This window comes from Anthonomus grandis, chromosome 12 (assembly GCF_022605725.1).
Source record: "Anthonomus grandis grandis chromosome 12, icAntGran1.3, whole genome shotgun sequence".
Classification (NCBI taxonomy): Eukaryota; Metazoa; Arthropoda; class Insecta; order Coleoptera; family Curculionidae; genus Anthonomus; species Anthonomus grandis.
In genome coordinates this window covers 26,569,464-26,589,995 of record NC_065557.1, presented here as the reverse complement: position 1 = coordinate 26,589,995, position 20,532 = coordinate 26,569,464, and the positions used below count along the sequence as shown (strand labels likewise).

The window sequence follows — 20,532 nt, the reverse complement described above, 5'->3', positions numbered from 1 at the left end:
TTTTTAATAATTGATATATCCATGGTACAAATATTCATTTTTGAGATTATGTGAAATTAAATTAGCTCAATAGCCAAATGGTCTGATAAAGCTTTTGAAAGAACATCTGAGAACTGAACGTGAGAACATCTTTTTGAAATCAAAAAAAACAAAAGAGGGTTTTACAAGGCTATGTACTAATTTTATGATGCCGAGTTTCAGGAATATTTACTATTAATTTAACATCCTGTATTTGAGTTGTGTAAAATTGTGGTTGTAATTCCTCATAAATCTTTTCATAGCTTCATTTAATACAATTGGTCAGTAAAAAAAATAAAAGATTAAAATATACATATCAACTTGTCAAACCACTAGAACTATTACTAAATTTACTTATATAAAAAAGTTCCTTAGTTTTTAAGTTTTTAAAAGTTACTTAAAATAATAACTTTAACACTAATGTTCGAAAGATATGTAGTACAAATACTAATTGTAATAATTCTTTTTTAGGTAGAAAATCCTAAAGTGCCGAGCAATATGTGTGAAGCATGCATTAAACTTATGATGAGTGCATACGATTTTCGCAAAAAGTACGATCTCAGTCGTCAGCATTTACTTCGATTTCTTTTATCCAACTTCGTAATGGATGCTGACTATGATATAAACTACGAGGCAAACAACGACTGTTCAGTTTACAGTTTAACCCAAGATAGAGTTAAAAGAGGCATAGACACTTTCCATATAAGCAATATTAAATTCTATGACTGTTCGATTCGGAAAGAAAGCAATTCTACAGTTCTTGGATCTATTCCAGATGCTTTAAATCCAGAAGAGAAAGAACTAACTTCCTCCCAAGGTTTACTAACTTTCCCATCCAACTTTCATACTGTCAAAAAAACGAGTAAAAAAAATGATAAACTTCCTAGCAAATATATTGAACATTACCATTATGAAGAACGGAGTACAGAGAGTAGTGAAGATCAAGTCGACGAAAATGAAGCACTAACTTTAACCCAAAATTCCTCAAATTCACCGCTACTTAAACCTTATACTACCCATATAGGAAATGATGACTTCACGATTTCCACAAAAAGTAATGTTCTAGATGCTGTTAAGTCAATATGTAATGATATAGGAAAAGAAGACGAAGAACTAAATTTTTTCCAAGATTTACAAATGTCACCATCATCTACACTTCCTAAGGGACATATTGACTGTCATAAATGGCCTTTTATAGAGAGTAGTGAACACATTGTGGAAAGTAAAGAGCTTAGTTTGTCCCAAGATTTAGGAACTTCATCAGTGCGTAAACTTTATTCTAATAATATTGAAAATAATGACAATGCAGCTCCCAAACAAAACGAAAACAGTACTGATATAAATGGTTTTAAATCAATATACAATGATATCAGACAAGAAACTAAAGAACAACATTTATCCCATGATTCACAAATTATGACTCACGATGATTCACAACCGAATTTTATACATGCTTCACAATCATCCTTACCTGCTAAATGCCACACTAAAGAATTGGAAGTCAAGAAAAGTGAAAACTATTCCAAGAACAGTCAACTTGATTTTAGAGAAGGTTTTCAAACTTCGCTATCAGCTAAATATCATTGCTCAGATTTCCAAGATCATAACTACTTAATTTCTATGAAAAGTAATGAAGACACAGTGAAAGAAAATAAAAAACTTAATTCAATACAAGTTTCACAAATTTTACAAATAACTAAACTTTATAATGAAAATAATGTGAATAATGACAACAACATAATGAGAGAAAGTGGAGAACTTAAGTTGGCACATATCTTTTTACCACCTAAGTCTTACATGAATCATGTAACCAAGGATGACCACGACACAATGAAAGGAAAGGAAGGATTTGATCTAGTTCAATATTCAAAAGTTTCATCATTCTTCAAACATCCTGATTTTCAAATTTCCTTATCAGCAGAATATTGTACGGCAGATTCGGAACCTCCTACAGAAAGTAGTAAAAACTTAGCCAAAGAAAATGAAATATTTAGTTCGTCACCAGATTCACAGATTGTACCAATAACTAAACCTTATAATGAAAGTATAGCTAATAATAACTGCAACACAATGGGAGTAAATGGAGAAGCTATTTTGGCTCAAGATTTACAGTTTTCATCATTATCTAAACTGGATATTAAAAAATTGAAAAATATGGAACAGTACAAGGATACTACCATGAAGGAAAATCAAGAACATGCTACACAGGATTTACAATCATCCTTACCAAGTGAATGTTCTACTAAAGATTTGAAGGTTCGGGACAATGTAATTCCTATCGACAGTAGTGAAAACATAGTAAATAAAAATAAAAAAATTAAATCGACACAAAATTCGGAATTATCTAAACTTTATAGTGTAAATAATGATTGCGATATGGTGGGAGAAAATTCAGAAGCTATTTTGGATGAGTATTCATTAGTTTCAGGTTTCCAGAAACTTGATAAAGAAAATACAGAATATGACTCTGCTACTATGAAGAAAATTAATTTTATACAAGGTGTCTTACCAACTGAATGTCAAAATAAAAATTTGAACCATTATGACACTCCTATGCTCAGTAGCGAAGAGACAATAAAAGAAAATGAAAATCTTAATTTGACACAAGATCCACAAATTTTAGAAATATCTAAACTTGATAGTAAAAATATTGAACAATATGACCGGACCACACAAAAGGAAAATCAAGAAATTTATTTTACACAAGTTTTGCAAGCATTGCTACTAACTGAGTGTCATATTAAAGGTTCGAATGATAATGCAATACCTATGGAGAGTAGCGAAGGCATAGTAAAAGAAAATGAAAAACTTAATTCGATACAAGATTCACAAATATCTGGCGACAGTGAAAATATGGAACAATATGAGTGTGCCGCTGTGAAGAAAAATCATACATCATCACATAATGCTATACAGGACTTACAAGCCTCCTTGCCAACTGAGTGTCACATTAAAGAGTTAAAGAATCATGACAGTATAGTTTATATCGACAGTTGTGAACACGCAAGAAACGAATCTCAAAAACTTGACTCAACAAAAGATATCGAATATAATGATCTCGATGGAGTGGGAGAAAATGAAAAAGTTGATTTACCTCAAGCCTCACAAGTTTTAACAAGTTTATCTACAGGTCATAGTGAAAATAAGGAGAAAGATGGAAGACTAGGACAACTTAATTTTATACAAGGCTTTAAAATTTTCCGACCTGCTGAATGTCATAGTACAGATTTGCAGAAGTATAACCATATAGCTTCTATGGAGAGTAGTAAAGACTCAGTGGATGAAAATGAGAAACTTGATTGTATTAAAATGTTACAAAAATCTAACCTTTATAATGAAAAAACAGATAATAGTGACTGCAACACAGTAAGAGAAAATGAAGAAGTTGATCTGTCTCACGATTCACATGTGCCACTATTACATCAACTTTATAGTGGCTATGACTCTACCAATGTAGACGAAAATCCACAGCCTAAATTCACAAAAGATTTACGAAGTAGCGGTTTAATTACTGTGGAAAGAAGAGAAAACACAGTTAAAGAGAATAAAAAATTTAATTCGGTACAAGACTCACATATACCATCATCATCTAAACTTGACAGTAATAACATAGACAATTCTGGTTGCAACAAAATGGTAAAAAACGAAGCAATTAATTTAATACAAGATTCATATATTTCACCTTTGTCGAAATTTTATACTAAGAATGTGGAAAATATTGACTATGCTAAAATAGAGAAAAATGAAGAATTTAATTTGATGCAAGACTTACAATTTTCATCATCGACTCAATATCAAAGTGACAATACGAAACATTATTACTTTACCATAGTGGAGGAAAATAAAGACCTTTTGACACAAGATTTACGATTGTCGAAAAATTTAGAAGTAAATGCTGTATTTTCTGTGGACAGTAATGAGGACGAGGAAAAAGCAAAAAAACGACGCAATTGGATCCGAAATCCCCCTTTCTCCCCAATATCTAAATTTTATAGTGAAAATATAGGTGATGACTGCAATACGATGGAAGAAAACGAGAAGGTTGATTCAGCACAATTTTCACAAATTTCAACTTTATCTAAATTGTGTAGTAAAGTTATGAAACATTTTGACCGGGCCGCAAAGGAGGAAAATCAAGACCTTCAATTTACACAAGATTTGCCAATGTCTATTAACCATATTCCAGCTAACTGTTATAATAAAGAGTTGGTTGATCATGACGCTACAATTTCCGTAGAGAGTATTGAAAGCTCAGTAAAGGAAAATGAAAAACTTAATTCGCTACAAGATACACAGATTTCACTAACGGAACTTTGTTATAACGAAAATTCAAAAAATAATGACACGTTTGAAGAAAATTCGTCTATTTCTTCTAAACGCAGTAATGATGTTAACAATGATGGCTGTAACACAATGGAAGAAAATAAAGTACATTTCACTCAGGTTAGAAAACTTTCACCATTACTTCAACTATATAGTGAAACTATGAAAAAATTTAACTGTAACTTAGTAGAGAAAAATGAAGAACTTAATTTGATAGAAAATCTACAAACCTCTCCACTTACTTGTAAAGATTTTGAACATTATGACGATGTACTTCCTATGGAGAATAATGAAGACACGGTGAAGGAAAATGACTGTGATACGGTAGGAGAAAACAAAGAAATCTATTTAACTCAAAATTTACAAAGGTCACTACCAGCTGAACGCCTTAGTAAAGATAAGAAACATGTTTGTGTGGTTCCCCTGCAGAATAATAAAGATATAGTGACAGAAAATAAAGAACTTCATTTGGACCAGACTTCAAAGCAACATAAAATTGATTCTAAGACTATGGACAATATTTGTGCATTTCCTAAAGAAAGTGTTACACCAACTAAATGTAATTCATTACATGATAAAACCAAAGAAATGCTAGAAGAAAACGAATCACATTTGGACCAAGGTATAGTAACCCCACATCCCCTTAATTCTGATAGTAAAAATGTTAAGCAGTTCGACTGCGGTGAAGATACGATGGGAAAAAATGACGAAGTTGGTTTCGCTAAAAACTCACCACCTTTAGCGCCTCTTATACGCTATACGAAAGTGATTAAACAGTATAACTATGCAGTTTCTATTGAAAGCAGTACAAATATCAAGGATAAAAAGAAAGATATTAATTTGTCGCAAACCCATCCATCAGCCAAAATCAAACAAGAGTCACAAGTTATAACAAAATCCGAAGATCATGCTAAAAGTAAAGATACACCCGAAGAAATAGTGGAACTTAACTTAACACAAGAGTCACAAAGTGTTCCATCAGCTGAACATTATATGAACAATACCGAATATTATGGCTGTGTACTTTCTACCGCGACTGTAGAAGAAAATGAAAAACTCAATTTCACACAAGATTCAACATCTGGTAATGACCACAATAAAAATACTGAGGGAGACAGAATGGGACAAAACTATGAACTTGACTCAATAGAAGAGTCACAAGCTAACTCCCATAGTTCGCCACTAGCTGAGCATCAAGATAAAAATATTGAATGCTACGACTGCGGAGTTTTTATTGAGAATAGTAAAGAAACATTGGAAGAAAATAAGGAATTTAACTCAGAACAAGGGGACAGAAATATACCAAGTGCCTTACTAAATTTATCTGATTTATTGCATATAGATATTGTGGAAGAAAATGAAGAACTAGACGAGGAAAATAGTAAAGAAACATTGGAAGAAAGTAAGGAACTTAACTCAACACAAGGGCAACAAAACATACCAAGAGCCTTAATAAATATATCTGATTTATTGCATATAGATATTGTGGAAGAAAATGAAGAACTAGATAATGAAAAATGTAAAGAAACATTGGGGGAAAGTAAGGAACTTAACTCAAAACAAGGGCAACAAAACATACCGAGTGCCTTAGTAAATATATCTGATTTATTGCATATAGATATTGTGGAAGAAAATGAAGAATTACATTTTAATGAAAATTTAAAATTTTCACCCCCACATATACGTCATAGTGAAAATATTAAACATAACCATGGTGCGGTTCTTGATTTGAGACAAGATATAGGATATGCAGTGGAAGAATCTGAAGTACTTGATTTGACAGAAGATGTAGATGACACAAACGAAAAAAATGAAGTGTTTGATTTAACAAAAGATTTAGAGGAAGAAAGAGACCTAGTCGAAAAAAATCAAGTGTTTGATTTAACAAAAGATTTCGAGGAAGAGAGAGACCTTGTAGGACAAAATCAAGTGCTTGATTTAACACAAGATTTAGAGGAAGAGAGAGATCTAGTCGGAAAAAATCAGGTGCTTGATTTAACAAAGGATGTAAATGATATAATAAATATAAATAGAAAAAGAAATGTTCCTAAAGCAGAATTCAGGAATAAAAAAAAATTAGAAAAACGTTCAATTAAAAGACCTAAAAAATATATAGTCGAAGATTCACTGGCTACGCTACAATCTGAATGCCATAGTATAAGTAAAGACTTTAATTTAACCAAAAATTCACAACTTTTATCAGCGGCTAAATATCATAAAGAAAGTAGAGATAATAATAATTGCAATACGGTCGAAGAAGATAATGAACTCAATTTGATGGAAGATTTATTGTCACCCCTGTCATCACTTTATAGTGAAAATTCTGAAAATACTAATTGCGACTCAGTGGAAGAAAACGAAGAACTCGATTTAATACAAGAGTTACAAATTTTACCCCGATCTACTAGTTATTTGGAAAATACTGATGACGGTGCAGTTATTCTGAAAAACAGTAAAGACTCACTAGAAAAAAATGAAATACTTGATTTGCCGCAAGAAATACAAACCTCGCCTAAATCCCCTAGTGAAAATATTGACCTTAATCTCCAAGCAGGTTTTATAAAGATTATTAAAGGGAAAGTAGAGATAAATGAAAAACGATCGATACATGATTCAGAAACCTCAGCACAATATAAATGCCATGCTACAAATAAAAAAGAAGACTGTGTCAAAGAATCACAAATCTCGGTGCCACCAATGCCTCCCTTGTCATCAATTTATAATAAAAATTTGGAAAATGATGACTGTGAGATAATAGATGAAAAAGAAGAATTAGAAAGTTCATCTCGATCTAAACCTCATAACTCAAAGCAAGATCCACACATTTTATCATCTAAATTTCTAAGTAAAAATATAGAAATTTACTACTGTGACTCCCTTGACGAAGATGAGGAACTTACTTTAACCCAAGATTTCCAAAATATACCAACTTCGAAAATGAATAGGTAAGTAAATAAGTATTCATTCTAATGTTTGCTTTTAACAATCTAATAATTTCAGAGTCGAAGTGGTTGATTTTTCGGGTTAAGAGATGAATAAATACAAGTTTAAATATATTTAAATTGTCCGACTTTTCACCAAATATATTTGCGTTCTCAAGGCACTAAATACAAATAATAATAACTAAATACAAAATAAAATACAAGGTGACTTCTTAAAGATTTTTTAAATTAGAAATCTTAGCAAAATATTAAAATTGGTTTTCATTCTAGTCCTTACTTTTAACAATCCAATAATTTCACCAAATATATTGGCGTCGTAAGGCCCTAAAATACAATGTGACTTAAAGATTTCTTAAATAAAAAATCTAAACAAAACATTAAAATTGGCTAAAAAAATAAATTCGGTAAAAATCAATAAAGATTAAAATATGAGACACAAAGCCAAAATGGTGTTTAAAATGCAATTTTGATTTAAAATTAAGTTAAACCATTACAATTAAAATTACAACGCATGACAACATAAATAAAATTCTAATGAACTAATTTAGGATTTGGCCATAAACCTAACAAGAAGACCAACAATCATAACTAACAACATTTTGAAAATTTTGATTTTCATTTATTAGTCAATTGGATATTTACTTATTCCTAATTACCTGCATTTTTTTGCAGAAACTACACAGCTTTACTGCCGCAATGTAGAGTAGAATAAATACTTCTTGGTGCCAATTTAACAGTCAACCTGTTAAATTAACAAAAACAAAGGTAAGGACACAAAGTCACGGTCTCATCCAATCTATATAATTTATTAAAAAAGGTTAAAAGCTACACGTGTTTCGCTCCTGTCGGAGCATCATCAGGCCTAGACCTACACAGATCACATTACAACTTTGACATTACATTTTTGACAATGTTGTAATGTGATCTGTGTAGGTCTAGGTCTGATGATGCTCCGACAGGAGCGAAACACGTGTAGCTTTTAACCTTTTTTAATAAATTATATAGATTGGATGAGACCGTGACTTTGTGTCCTTACCTTTGTTTTTGTTTTCGTTTGGTCTCTTAGAGAAGAATGGATGATACGTTTCTATCTGTTAAATTAACTTTTTCAATTTAGAAACCTTGGTTATGTAACTTTCAAGGAAAATCTTCCACAGCAAGTTTAATTCTTATTTAAGTTATCTTGGGGTCAATCGCGGCATCAATACGGCTTTTGGGTAGCAAAGAAAATATATTATTTCGACTTGGTTATAGGTCTACAAGCATATTATATCTGTTACCTATTAGACCGAATCTTGCTTATATCAATTAAAGATAGGCATTCATAGTTATCTCACAAAAAATAACAATAATCGCCAATATTTATTGCATAGTATCTCTTTATATAATATTAATTTTTTAATAATATTAATATTAATGTAACTGTTGATGAACGATCCAGCTGTCAAATTTTACACTTCTACCCCGCCCAGTATAACAGGAAAATAAAAAACCTGGTAGAAAAAGAGCTGATTTCATCTGAGGACTACTTTAAATCAAATTTTATTGTATTATTGTTATTTATTAAGTTTTAAGCTTATTAATTTTTTTCAGAATTTCGAAATTTTTTTTAATCAGAAAATCAATTGATTTTCTAAAAAAATGTTCAAATTGCAATTACAGTTACAATTACAAAAAATAATCTGGATCTACATTTTAATCTCTAAACTTGAAAAATCAACACTCGAATTATTAATTATGTTTTGGTATTGACTTTTAATATTAAATATTTATTATAATATATGAACTTTTTTTAATTATTCATTTTATAGAAAAAAGTTGAGAGAAAATGAAGAACTTAATTTGCAACAGAATATGCAAATTTCTAAGAAAAGGACCGTTCTAGATGCTAATTTAGTGTATAAAGATGTATTGGATGAACACGAAGAACTAAATTTGGCACATGATTCACAAACAACACTACCACCTAAACGACGTAGAAAAAACATTGAACGTTACGGATGTGCAGTTCCTGTTGAGAGTATTGATCTGAATGAGCAACGTAACTTACCACAAAGTTTACATATTCCTCTATCACCTAAACAAATACATAGAAAAATTGCGTGCATTGAAAAGAATACCACAGTTTCTAAGAAAAACATTGTAAGTAATAGAGACGATCAAAATTTGACACCTGAGTCACAAACAAGAGTGCCACTTAAGCGTTGTAGAAAGATTATAGAACGTTATGGCTGTGTAGTTCCAGTGGATAGTATTTTTGTCGATTCTTGTAATTCATTACAAAGTAATGGGGAAGATATAGAAAATGATGACTCTGACACGAGCGAAGAAGATGACGAACTTTATTTGCCTCGAGAATTGCCAACTTCACCATCATTTAAATATCGAAGTAAAAATTTTAAAAATTGCCACAGTTCAGCTCCTATAAAAAGTACTGTTTTAGATGGTGATAATTTAGTTCACACAGAAGCAGTGAATCAATATTTAAATTTAGCCGGAGGTTCACAAATGTCGGCACCTCCGAAGCTTCATAGGTAAGTTTATTAGTGATAAATACAGGGTGTTCATTTGAAAATTTCCCATCACGGATTTATGGAAAACCACTGTTTAATATAAAAACGCCGAAATACGTCAAAAGGTTTGTCAAGGGGGACAACTTTTTAACCTAAAATTACTTCACCCATTGCCCCCCAGTGTCATCCCCTTAAAAATTTTAAACGGCAAGGGGTATCGAATAATAGCTTGTTTAAAAGGTCTTTCGAAATCTTTTATTTTGACGTTTCATTTTTTTAAATCGGTCGATTCGTTTTCGAGAAAATTAGAAAAATCTTTGTTTTTCTTAATTTGTTCAGATAGAAAACAAAAACATGAAAATATCAGTTTTTATTTCATTAAGTGTTCAAAATGTTACCCGTTTTTGGCCAAACAATGATATAGGCGATGTTCAAATTCCTGACGGACATTTTCAAAAACATGTTGTGGGGGATTATGGCAGCTGTCGATGATGCGTTGACGAAGTTCATCCAAACTTTCAGGTTGGGGAGTAAACACAATAGATTTCAAATGACCCTATAGAAAAAAGTCTAACGGCGTTATATCAGGAGATCTAGCAGGCCATTCTATAGGCCCCCTTCGCCCTATCCATTTATCTGGAAACTCGTCGTCTAGCCATTCCTGAACGGGAACAACATAGTGAGGTGGAGCGCCATCTTGCTGGAAATATATTATATCCTCATCAAGTATATGGTTTCCATCATCATCCATTTGGTTTTCAATGGATTCAGTGATAAGCAGATTGATGGTATTTTTCAACATATCCAAATAAATGTCTCCATTTAAATTTCCGTTAATAAATAATGGCCCAATCACTTTATTTCCTAAAATGCCTGTCCATACATTAATTTTTTGAGGGTACTGGGTATGCCCTTCTACAAAGGCATGAGGATTTTCATTGCTCCAATATCTACAGTTATGCTTATTAACAAATCCATTTAGATAAAATGTGCATTCATCGCTGAAGCCGATATTATTTACATGAATAGAATAATCATTAATCGCTTCAGTCATTTTTTGACAAAACTCAACTCGCCTATTGCAATCGTATTTGGTTAAATCTTGCAATATTTTCATTTTGAATGGATGAAATTTATGAAGTTTGGTGGAACTGTGTCAACAGAGCCTAATAAAATACCAGTGGCAGCAAGAATTTTGCGTAATGAAGTATTAGGATTTATTCCAAAATTACCCAAAACTTCAACTTGAGCGGCTTCATCCAAAATTCGCCGATGATCACGTTTTTTATTTGCAACAGATCCAGTTTCAGTAAACTTAGTAACAAGGTCAAAAACATACCTATGCGAAGTTATCTTCTCCGGATGTCTGGCGTTAAACGTGACGGCAGTTTGCCGAGCACATTGATTTTGGGCACCATAAATTAGAATAATTTCCACTCTTTCTTTTAGTGTGTAAACCATTTTGGAAGTAAAATCTTCAATTCAACAAATAAATTTTCACTATTCCAAGACTGTCACAAATGTAACTGACGGCAAAATAAATTCTTTATTTTCCTTAGCAACTATAAATAACTAAGCAGGTATAACAATAAATACAGTTCGCCCAGGATATCTGTGTTGATAAAAAGAATGCGGAAAAAAATTCAAGTTGTTATTTAGTTTTTTCCACGTCTAATCTTCGGAATTGCTGTTTATGTTGGTAGTTTCCGTTTTAAATTATAAACGAATTGTAGATTTGGCAAACCCTAACGGACAACATTTTGAACACTTATTGAAATAAAAACTGATATTTTCATGTTTTTGTTTTCTATTTGAACAAATTAAGATAAACAAAGATTTTTCTAATTTTCTCGAAAACGAATCGACCGATTTAAAAAAAATCAAACGTCAAAATAAAAGACTTTGAAAGACCTTTTAAACAAGCTATTACTCGATAGCCCTTGCCATTTAGAATTTTTAAGGGGATGACCCTGGGGGGCAGAGGGTGAAAGGGGGTGAAGTAATTTTAGGTTAGAAAGTTGTCCCCCTTGAAAAACCTTTTGACGTATTTCGACGTTTTTTTTTTAAACAGTGGTTTTCGATAAATCCGTGGTGGGAAGTTTTCAAATGAACACCCTGTATATTAAATATTTTCCCGATCGCGGCAGTTACGGTTATACTGGAAGCAGGTCTCAATTTTGCTTTTTTAAATAGGACAAGATATTATATTGTTTATTCTTGAATTCTACATTAGAATCTAAATACTTTTTGTTTAAAATGGCCTACATCTAAATCTTTTAGCGGTTTTTATAGAATATTTAAGTTTTTATGTCAAAACTGACGTTTGCAGATCCTATAATAATTATCAATTTTTTCCTATACCTTAATATTATATTTTGATCGGGTGCTTTGTAGAGAAGAACCAATATTAATAGACTATATAAAATTTTGATAGTTGTTATTACAGGATAGTCAAAAAAGAAAAATATAAATGAAATTTAAGTGACTTTTTTTAAATGGAATTTTATAATTATATTTTTATAATTTAATCGTACTAAGCTTTAAAAATAAAGGAAGTTCTTAACGCACTAGGAAAGGTTTCTTAATTTTATAAGTTTTGCTATGATGGCGTGGCGTTAGAAAATAATCAAGTGGATACAATAATGTCACTACTTGTCGTTGAAAATTGATAAAAATAAAACATGGCGGGACGATTGACACACTAAGATTATTTAAATTTATTTATTGTTTAAGTATAATGTGATTTGTTATTTGAAGGACATGCCTTACCATAGACTTATAACCAACTTATACCAAACTATAAATCATCGAAATTTAGGAAATCTGGTTTCGCCTGTAATGGCAACATTGTATATTGATATTTCGTTGTAGGTAACCTCTTTATATACTTTTTCGTAATATGTTAATTTTTGAAATCAAAAATTTAACATTTTGTACTTTTATGGCTTATAGTAAATCTAATTGCTATATTATAATATATTGCTATTTTCAGTTGTTGCAGTATGCTTGAATAATTAGGAATTCAATGTTAACTATAGTTTATATAATAACTATAGCTTCCTATAGAGGATGGATTCAATTTGACAGTCATCATAAGTGTTATAAAATAAGGCATTCAAATTGAATATATCTAGTTTTTGTTAAAATTAATAATAATCAATACTAACGATATATATTTTTAACATTGGTTATATATTTAACCATAAAATAATCCATGTAAGAAGTCAAGATGTACTTTATTATTATAAAGAAATAAAATTTGTCATGAACAATACATACAAATCTATTAGTAGAACAGTCAAGAAGTTACCATAAATAAATAGATAAAAAAACGATAAAAGTAATAGGTTAAACACTAAAAAGGACATAATATTCAATTTAAGATTTTAAAATGTTCATCCAATGAATAGGATGCCGTCTCTAACATGAGCCCTTTATACATGTATTTAAAAAGATATATTGTGAAAAGGATTTACGAAAGTTAGCAGGAAGACAGTAATTTTCTTGTTAAGGCCAATGTGGGTAGTGGAAGAAGCAAAACAAGCCAGTTTCTGCTTGGGTATTTAGAATTTCTCTACAGACAAGGAAGAGTAACGAAAAAATAAGGTTTTCGTACCAATGCCAGGTTCAGAATTCTCCGAAATATAGATCTTTTCTTTCAAATAATCGAACAATGTGGATAAAATTGTGATGCGAAGCAAAGGTCTGTCCTCACTGTCATTTGCAATATATGTCTTTCTTTTCTGATCTTGATATCTCTATCCCCAATCTTTATTACATTTTATCTCCGCTTTATAAGGGTAAAAATAGTCAGATGAAAGATCGTGAATGTTTTCTAAAATTAAAATGAAAATTACGAATTGAATCGATTTTAAATTATACAGACTTATTTAGTAATTTATTGACTTATTTATTATTTCTTAATAATACATAAGTCTATCAAGTCTATAAAATAATTACGTTTGATTTATTATTTCATGGAATATTAGCATACCTTTTTGCTGCTTGTCTTTGGACTTGCCTGTCAGTGCCTGTAATTGCAATTTTTATGATCACATTTCAGATTTAAAGTTCAGCTTTAGATGCCATATCTATTTTTGAGGTTAATGGAAGTGACATTGTTCTTAATAAATAATATAACATTAAATAGAACTATAATCACATAGATATATACATTTCAAAATTAGCAGTAAGCTATTTTAATTATTTAATAATCAACAAAAATATATAAAAAACTAGAGAAGAATGCTGATCTATCAGATAAACCATCCTACAAACTTCCACAAACAGGAAGCCATCCTGGTTTAAGACATTTGTCAAAATGCCGGAGCAAATCTTGCTGATTTTGGCAATGGATGATTTAACCCAAATGGTGGCAACCAAATCTTCGCAACATGAAGATTGGATTTGTTACTTTGTTCAGATAGTTTTTATACTAAGTTTACTTTAATATTTAGTATAATATTTTTTAGTTGCTTTCTTCATCTACAAATCCGATCAATTAGAGATTTCTTTAAAGCATCGTGATATCTATATATTTTGTTAGACCCAGCATAATCCAAGGTGATTTTTTTTATAATCCAAGAGGTTTTTTTTTATTATTATTACCGTTGCTCTTTGATTTTCAAAAATGTTCTTTTTTAAAACTTAAGTAACGTACCGTATTATTTGAATTTGGTAGTTCCCAAGATTCTGATGTTAAATAACTAATTGCAAAAAATTATTTTTTCATTGTTATTCCTTTGTTTATCGTTGTTTTCAAGTTCCAGAAACAATCCGATTGGGTAATCGTTAGTTATAATAGTATAAGTAAAGAAGGCTGCGGAGCCTTTAAAAGATTATGTTTACTAGTAAATACTTGATTTAACTAACTTAATATTTGTTAAAAACAGAATCAGTTATTAATAGATCATAAATTAATGTTGATGTTACCAATAAAAAGCGAATAAAAATGTGATTTCGGAATTTCTGCGCTAATCTATATCTGTTGTCAAGACTTTGAATAAATGTTATTTCGTTTCTAAAAGCGTGAATGGCTTACTTCTGTTTTATAAGATCAGGTATCTGAATAAGTCACAAGAAATGCTATATCGCGGTGCGCGCGAGATAGTAGGTGCTGTGATATTTTTTGAGGCTTTTGATTAAATAATTACAAAAAATATATAGAATATAAATAAATCTGATATGAAAAAAACTCTCTCATTAAGTTTTTTTATAGAAAGAAACAAATTTTTCATTATCACAATGAAAATGATGAAGCAAAATTTTTCGTGCCGATTTCACGAATTCTGATTTCATAACTTTCATTCTGTATACAAATCATTGATGTCATTAAAAAGAAAATATCATGCTCGAACTACAGAATAATTATTTCTACTGTTGCGCATAAGGTTATATTGATAAAATATTAAAGAAGAAAAACTAAAATTTCAATAGTATATTAAATGTAAAAAGTAGCAGGTGACAATCTGGCTAATTTATTTATTGCATATTTTACAGATATTAAAATGGAACTTACCATTGGCGTAGATAAGTTGTTGGATAGGGATCCAAATAAACCAAAGCCTTTATATTGAAATGTCGATGTTTGTACTTTTATTAAGTCATCCTAAGGACACTATACAAGAGATTTAAATAATTTATTTGATTTATCTATTTATTTGTGAATAAATTATATATTAAAACTAAATTACGAGACAGTTTTACCACAACCCAAAACTCTTACTCTCTGAGGCTTGTGGTATATCTGTCTCGTAAGTTGAGTGTCACACCAAAGGTTCCAACCATAGGACTATCAAGTTATATATTTTCTTGCGAACACAAAAAGTTAAAATTAGACATGGAGTACCTATAGGTATGTTGTTGCACAATGTACAACATAAAAAAGGACTAAAAAAAAGGATAACTGGACATCTGCAAAATATTTTAAATTATTCAAAAAAAATTATAACAATTACCTAAATTCTGATTTTTTAAATTAAAATTAACGTATACAATGTGTCCCAGGATTCCCTAAGCGAATTTATACGTAAAAATGACAAAAAAAAATTTAGTTAGTAAAATTTGACCGTTTTCCAGCCCTGCTTGATTAAAATATAAAATTTAGCATATTTTTATTTTTTTAAATCAGCCTTGATACGAGTATTTTTTAAAGTTTATGAGTAGGTAAAGTAGTATTTCTAAGCAAGATATAAAAAAAGTTTATAAGAAAAAGTTATTTGGAATGCAAAATTATGCCCGAATACCGAATTTCATAACCATAGGCCTACAATAATTTTTTTATTAATATTTAATTATTAGAAAAGAACTAACTGATTTAGTTATCTAATAGTTAAGTCACTTATTTAAGAGTTACAAACCATCATACTCAAAAATAGGTAATAAAATGTACATAGTACGTCTAATTTAAGAAGAAAATTTATTTTATTTACTTATTTTATTATTATTATTATTCAATGTAGCTACTTCCATTATCGAAACATTTTTTAATACCTTTCCTAAACATTTTAAAAGAATTTCTAATTTCTTCAATGGAAATTGAATTACAAGGATCTCTAATTCTTTGTTTTAGTAATTATCTGTCACCGAAATGAACAATTTGCTTAAGCCGGCCCCATAAATAGGAATCAGGAATGGTTAAATCAGGTGACCTTGGCGGTCGCTCAATTCGGCCGCATCTTTCAATCCGGTCTTTGCAAGTCTAAAAAATGTTCGAAGCTCTGTATCATTTTTGATGTAACAGCCTGTCGCTTAGTTCCTACTTAATACAAAATACCTAAATAAAAAACTGAGATAAGGAAATACGTTTTTTAATGCACTGCAAAATGTTCTGACAATTTTTACTGAAAAAACCCCAAAAAAAACATTTTTAGTTCAAAATCGAAAGGGAAATCGAAAATAGAATATGAACAATTCGTCGTCTGGCGCCACCACTAGCCGAACAATAAAAGTTCGACGAAAACTCGTCAATGCAGCAGAAAAGAACCCAATGGCATTGTAAAGAACTTTTTCTTATTTTTCTTATAATTTTCTTTTATATCTTGCCTACTCATAAAATTTAAAAAATGCTCGTTTCAAGACATTTTTTAATCAAGCAATGCTGGATGCCAAACGGTCAAATTTCAACTCCAAATTTTTTTGTCATTTTTACGTATAAATTCGCTCATCCTGGGATACACTGTAGTTTGCAATACATTTTAAATGTTAAACCACGAACGAATAACAGAAATAGATAAATAAACTTTTATTGCCCAGCAGAAGAATCCAATACAGGACAATCGGTTATACAATAATTATAACTATCATTTAAAAAAAACAGTATTAGGTTCTGAGGTACTAAAAGCTAATCCCTTTAATAATAATTTTATATCAAAATGGCATATTAGTTATTTACATTAACTACTTTTACAAAATAAAGAAAAACAGAAAAAAAGAATAAAACTCGAGATACACACACTATGCAGGTGAAGCAAAATATAGATACTAAATGAAAATTGAATAAAACAAAAAATCTAAATTACTTTGATAAAAAATAATTTAAACTACATATGCGTATTACACTTGATGAATGAACTGAAATGAATATCATAATCATTAGCAATTAATCTATTATAGTTTTAACACATAAAATGTATAGCACAAAAGTTTAAAATTAAATCAATATTAAAATTTTTAAAAAAGACTACTCTAGATAAAATGGACATAGTTTTTTATTTAGATGTTGAAATTGTTTCAAAATAGAATTGACTGTGCATGTCCATAAAATATTATTAAAATTCTGTCTCTTGGTCACAAATTTAACATCTTACAACGACTAAAATTTTCCCTCAAAAATTGGCTAGATATTGAACATGGTGATTCAGAATATTAATGACAGAAGAATCCAAATATGAAGTCAATTTATTAACACACTCAGTTTTACTAATCATTGCATCCCTTAATAAAAAATGTAATTTTGATAAAATTCATAATGATCTTAGATACAGTAATGACACAAAGCAAAATAATAATATTTTAGTGATATTACCTTAATCAGGTAATATTACTTGACTATTTGAATAAAACTAAACCTTATTTTTCAGTTAACACTCGATAAAAGGTTTATTTCATTTGGATCCCTGTGCCATAATTCCTTTCAACTTTATAAAACCGGCTTTTAAAGACTAAATATTTACATATTTTATAATTATCTTTTTAAAGAATAGATATGTTCCCCATTCATTTTAATTGTTTCACCTAAGTTTCCAGTAGTTTATCTTATTTCTACATTTTTGTAAATTTTATGTAATTACTTGCTTTGATTCAGTATTATATTGAAATTATTGCTCGCTATAGAAATAAATAATATGGACATTTCCAAAAGGTTCCATCATCTTTAAAAGAGACCGCGTTTCAATCAAATTTTAATCATGTTTATCTTGGAAATAGGTATACAGTCCACGCGAGTCAGGTGAAAGTTTTGTAATCTAATGTTTAAAATAAATAGAATGTATTCCTGAATTTCGCTACAATACTTTAATCTCTCTTTTATTCATAAGTGGAAGTATACCTGGATTTTAAACATCTAAATTTTAGGTGTCCTGTTTGTGAGAAAAAGTTCACCTCATTGGAGCTAAGGAAGCACTGCCAAATTCATCACTTTTCATTAAAGAAATATATAAGATATGCACCGAAATTTAACAAAAATGTAAGATTTTATGCCAAGCCTGTGAAGAAAAAAGTTTTATGGAATGAGGAAGCAGAATTTACTTGTCCTTTTTGTAATGAGACGTTTAATGGACTTACTTTTCAAGATCATGCTAAAGCCCATGAGGACCAAGGAAATTTTAGGTAATAATATTTATCGTTGATCTAATTCAAATTTATTGGTCGTATATTGAAATCATAATATCTTCTTAAATTTTAGGTGCAATACTTGTAATCGCAATTTCCTAAAAATAACCCATTTGAAAATGCACCAACTCTCTCACAAAAAAGAAAATACATACACTTGTGAAGAATGTGGCACGGGTTTTTCTAAGAAACAAGGATTTGAGGCCCATAAGCTTGCACATACCGGAGATCCTAAATATATGAAGTACCAATGTCTCATTTGTCCAAGCAGATTTCATAATTACGACGCATTTAAAAAACACAGATTTAAGCATGAACAGTATGTATTCTATCATTTCTTTTATATTATGAACTTACATAACAGTTTCTTAGATTATGGGAAACCTTCTAGAGTTATATAGCTTGTAAGACAAGAAGAAATTATGTTGGTGAAATTTATACTGCAGTCCCTTCCAATGCAGTCACAGATCCATAATGGACACCTACATGTGTTTTTTAACCAACTTTAAGAATACTTTATAATTTCATGAACTTTTAGTATAAAGATGACTAGATAGGCATTTTTGAAATGAAGTCATAGATATATATTTGGATATATTTTAATTTTCAGGGAAAGTTCCCGGAATACGTTCTTTAAACTCTGCATAATAAAACAAAAAATACTTTTCAAGAAGATACAAACCTTATCATTAAAAAAAGTGCTGCAAGTACTCTTGGCCAATATCGATAAATTGAACAGTTTTCGACAAACACGACAGACACGCTTATATCTACAGGGTTTAACATAAGCATTAGAAACTGAACTTTTAAAGCCAAAGTCAATTGATTTCTCTTCTAACATCTTTTGGAATAAAAAATAAATTTGAATCGTAAAATCGAGAAACCACAGCAAGTTGCTTTTTTTAATGGAGCACCATAAAGCACAGTTCTACCCTATTTTCTGAATGTTGCTGGTATATTTATTATCAGTATTTTTCACGCCTTTATGCAATTATTTTTTGATTTATCATTGCATTGTATACATTTTATTTTCAACGCATATTTTGAAAATAATCAGATCGATTATATTATTTGCAACTTTTAAATATAAAAAGAAATGCCGATGGAGGTTTCTTGATCGGACAGATAACACCAAGAAATAGTAAACAATATTTTGGCTTCAATATAATTCTTCTTAAAAAAAAACATTAATCATACCGCTTATATATACAGTATGTCCTAAAATTCCTTAAAAAAAAGAATGAGGTGAAGGTAAATAATTTTCCCAGTTCGAAAGTCAAAGACAATTAAGATACAAATTTGGAATTTTGGTTAAAATTTGGCATTTATTTTGCTTTTCTTAACAAAATGTGGACAATGGTTTTTTTAATACGGTAAATCTTAAAATTATTTTTTTTTAATTTATTTTTTTTTAAATGTCATAGAATGCGCCACCAGCAACACTTGATTTTTTTAACTCTAACTTCTTTTAACTATATAAATAACTTTTTTTTCACTATGTATTCTGCAAACAGTTTTTTTTTCAAAGAGGTACCCTTCAAAAATTTCACTAAGATTAACCCTTTTCGAGGTATTACATTTAAAGTTTTCAATATACTCAAAAAAATGACCTTCAATAAATATTTAACTTTATTACACTTCAAATGAATAATAAAATCCAAAAATTAAATTTTAAATAAAAATTATGAGTATTTGCCAGAAATGATCGGCATGACCTCAATTTGTCTCAATACATTGTCAAATTCTTTTACTGAAAAATCGCCAAATCTTAAAAAATAATTGCTCATTTCGAAATTACTCAGCAGAAGTTATTATTTTTACCAGTCATTTTATATATCACCATATGCAAAAATCTAATGGACTAAAGTCTGGTTTTTGTGTGGGCCAAGTAAATAATAAGAACA

The 20,532-nt window shown here is 29.9% G+C and overlaps 1 protein-coding gene across 2 annotated transcripts in view; it reads left to right on the top strand.

Moving 5' to 3' along the window:
- Positions 1–20,532, top strand: part of LOC126742869 (uncharacterized) — a 78,514-nt gene that overhangs the window by 41,017 nt on the left and 16,965 nt on the right. The window contains exons 7-11 of one of the 2 annotated variants that reach the window (XM_050449711.1): positions 490–7,286; positions 9,095–9,672; positions 9,727–9,817; positions 18,371–18,625; positions 18,702–18,947. In XM_050449711.1, the coding sequence (XP_050305668.1) occupies positions 490–7,286; positions 9,095–9,672; positions 9,727–9,817; positions 18,371–18,625; positions 18,702–18,947 (7,967 nt within the window). Of the gene's footprint in view, positions 1–489; positions 7,287–9,094; positions 9,818–18,370; positions 18,626–18,701; positions 18,948–20,532 lie in introns of both variants that reach the window. The other variant, XM_050449710.1, reaches the window with a different exon arrangement.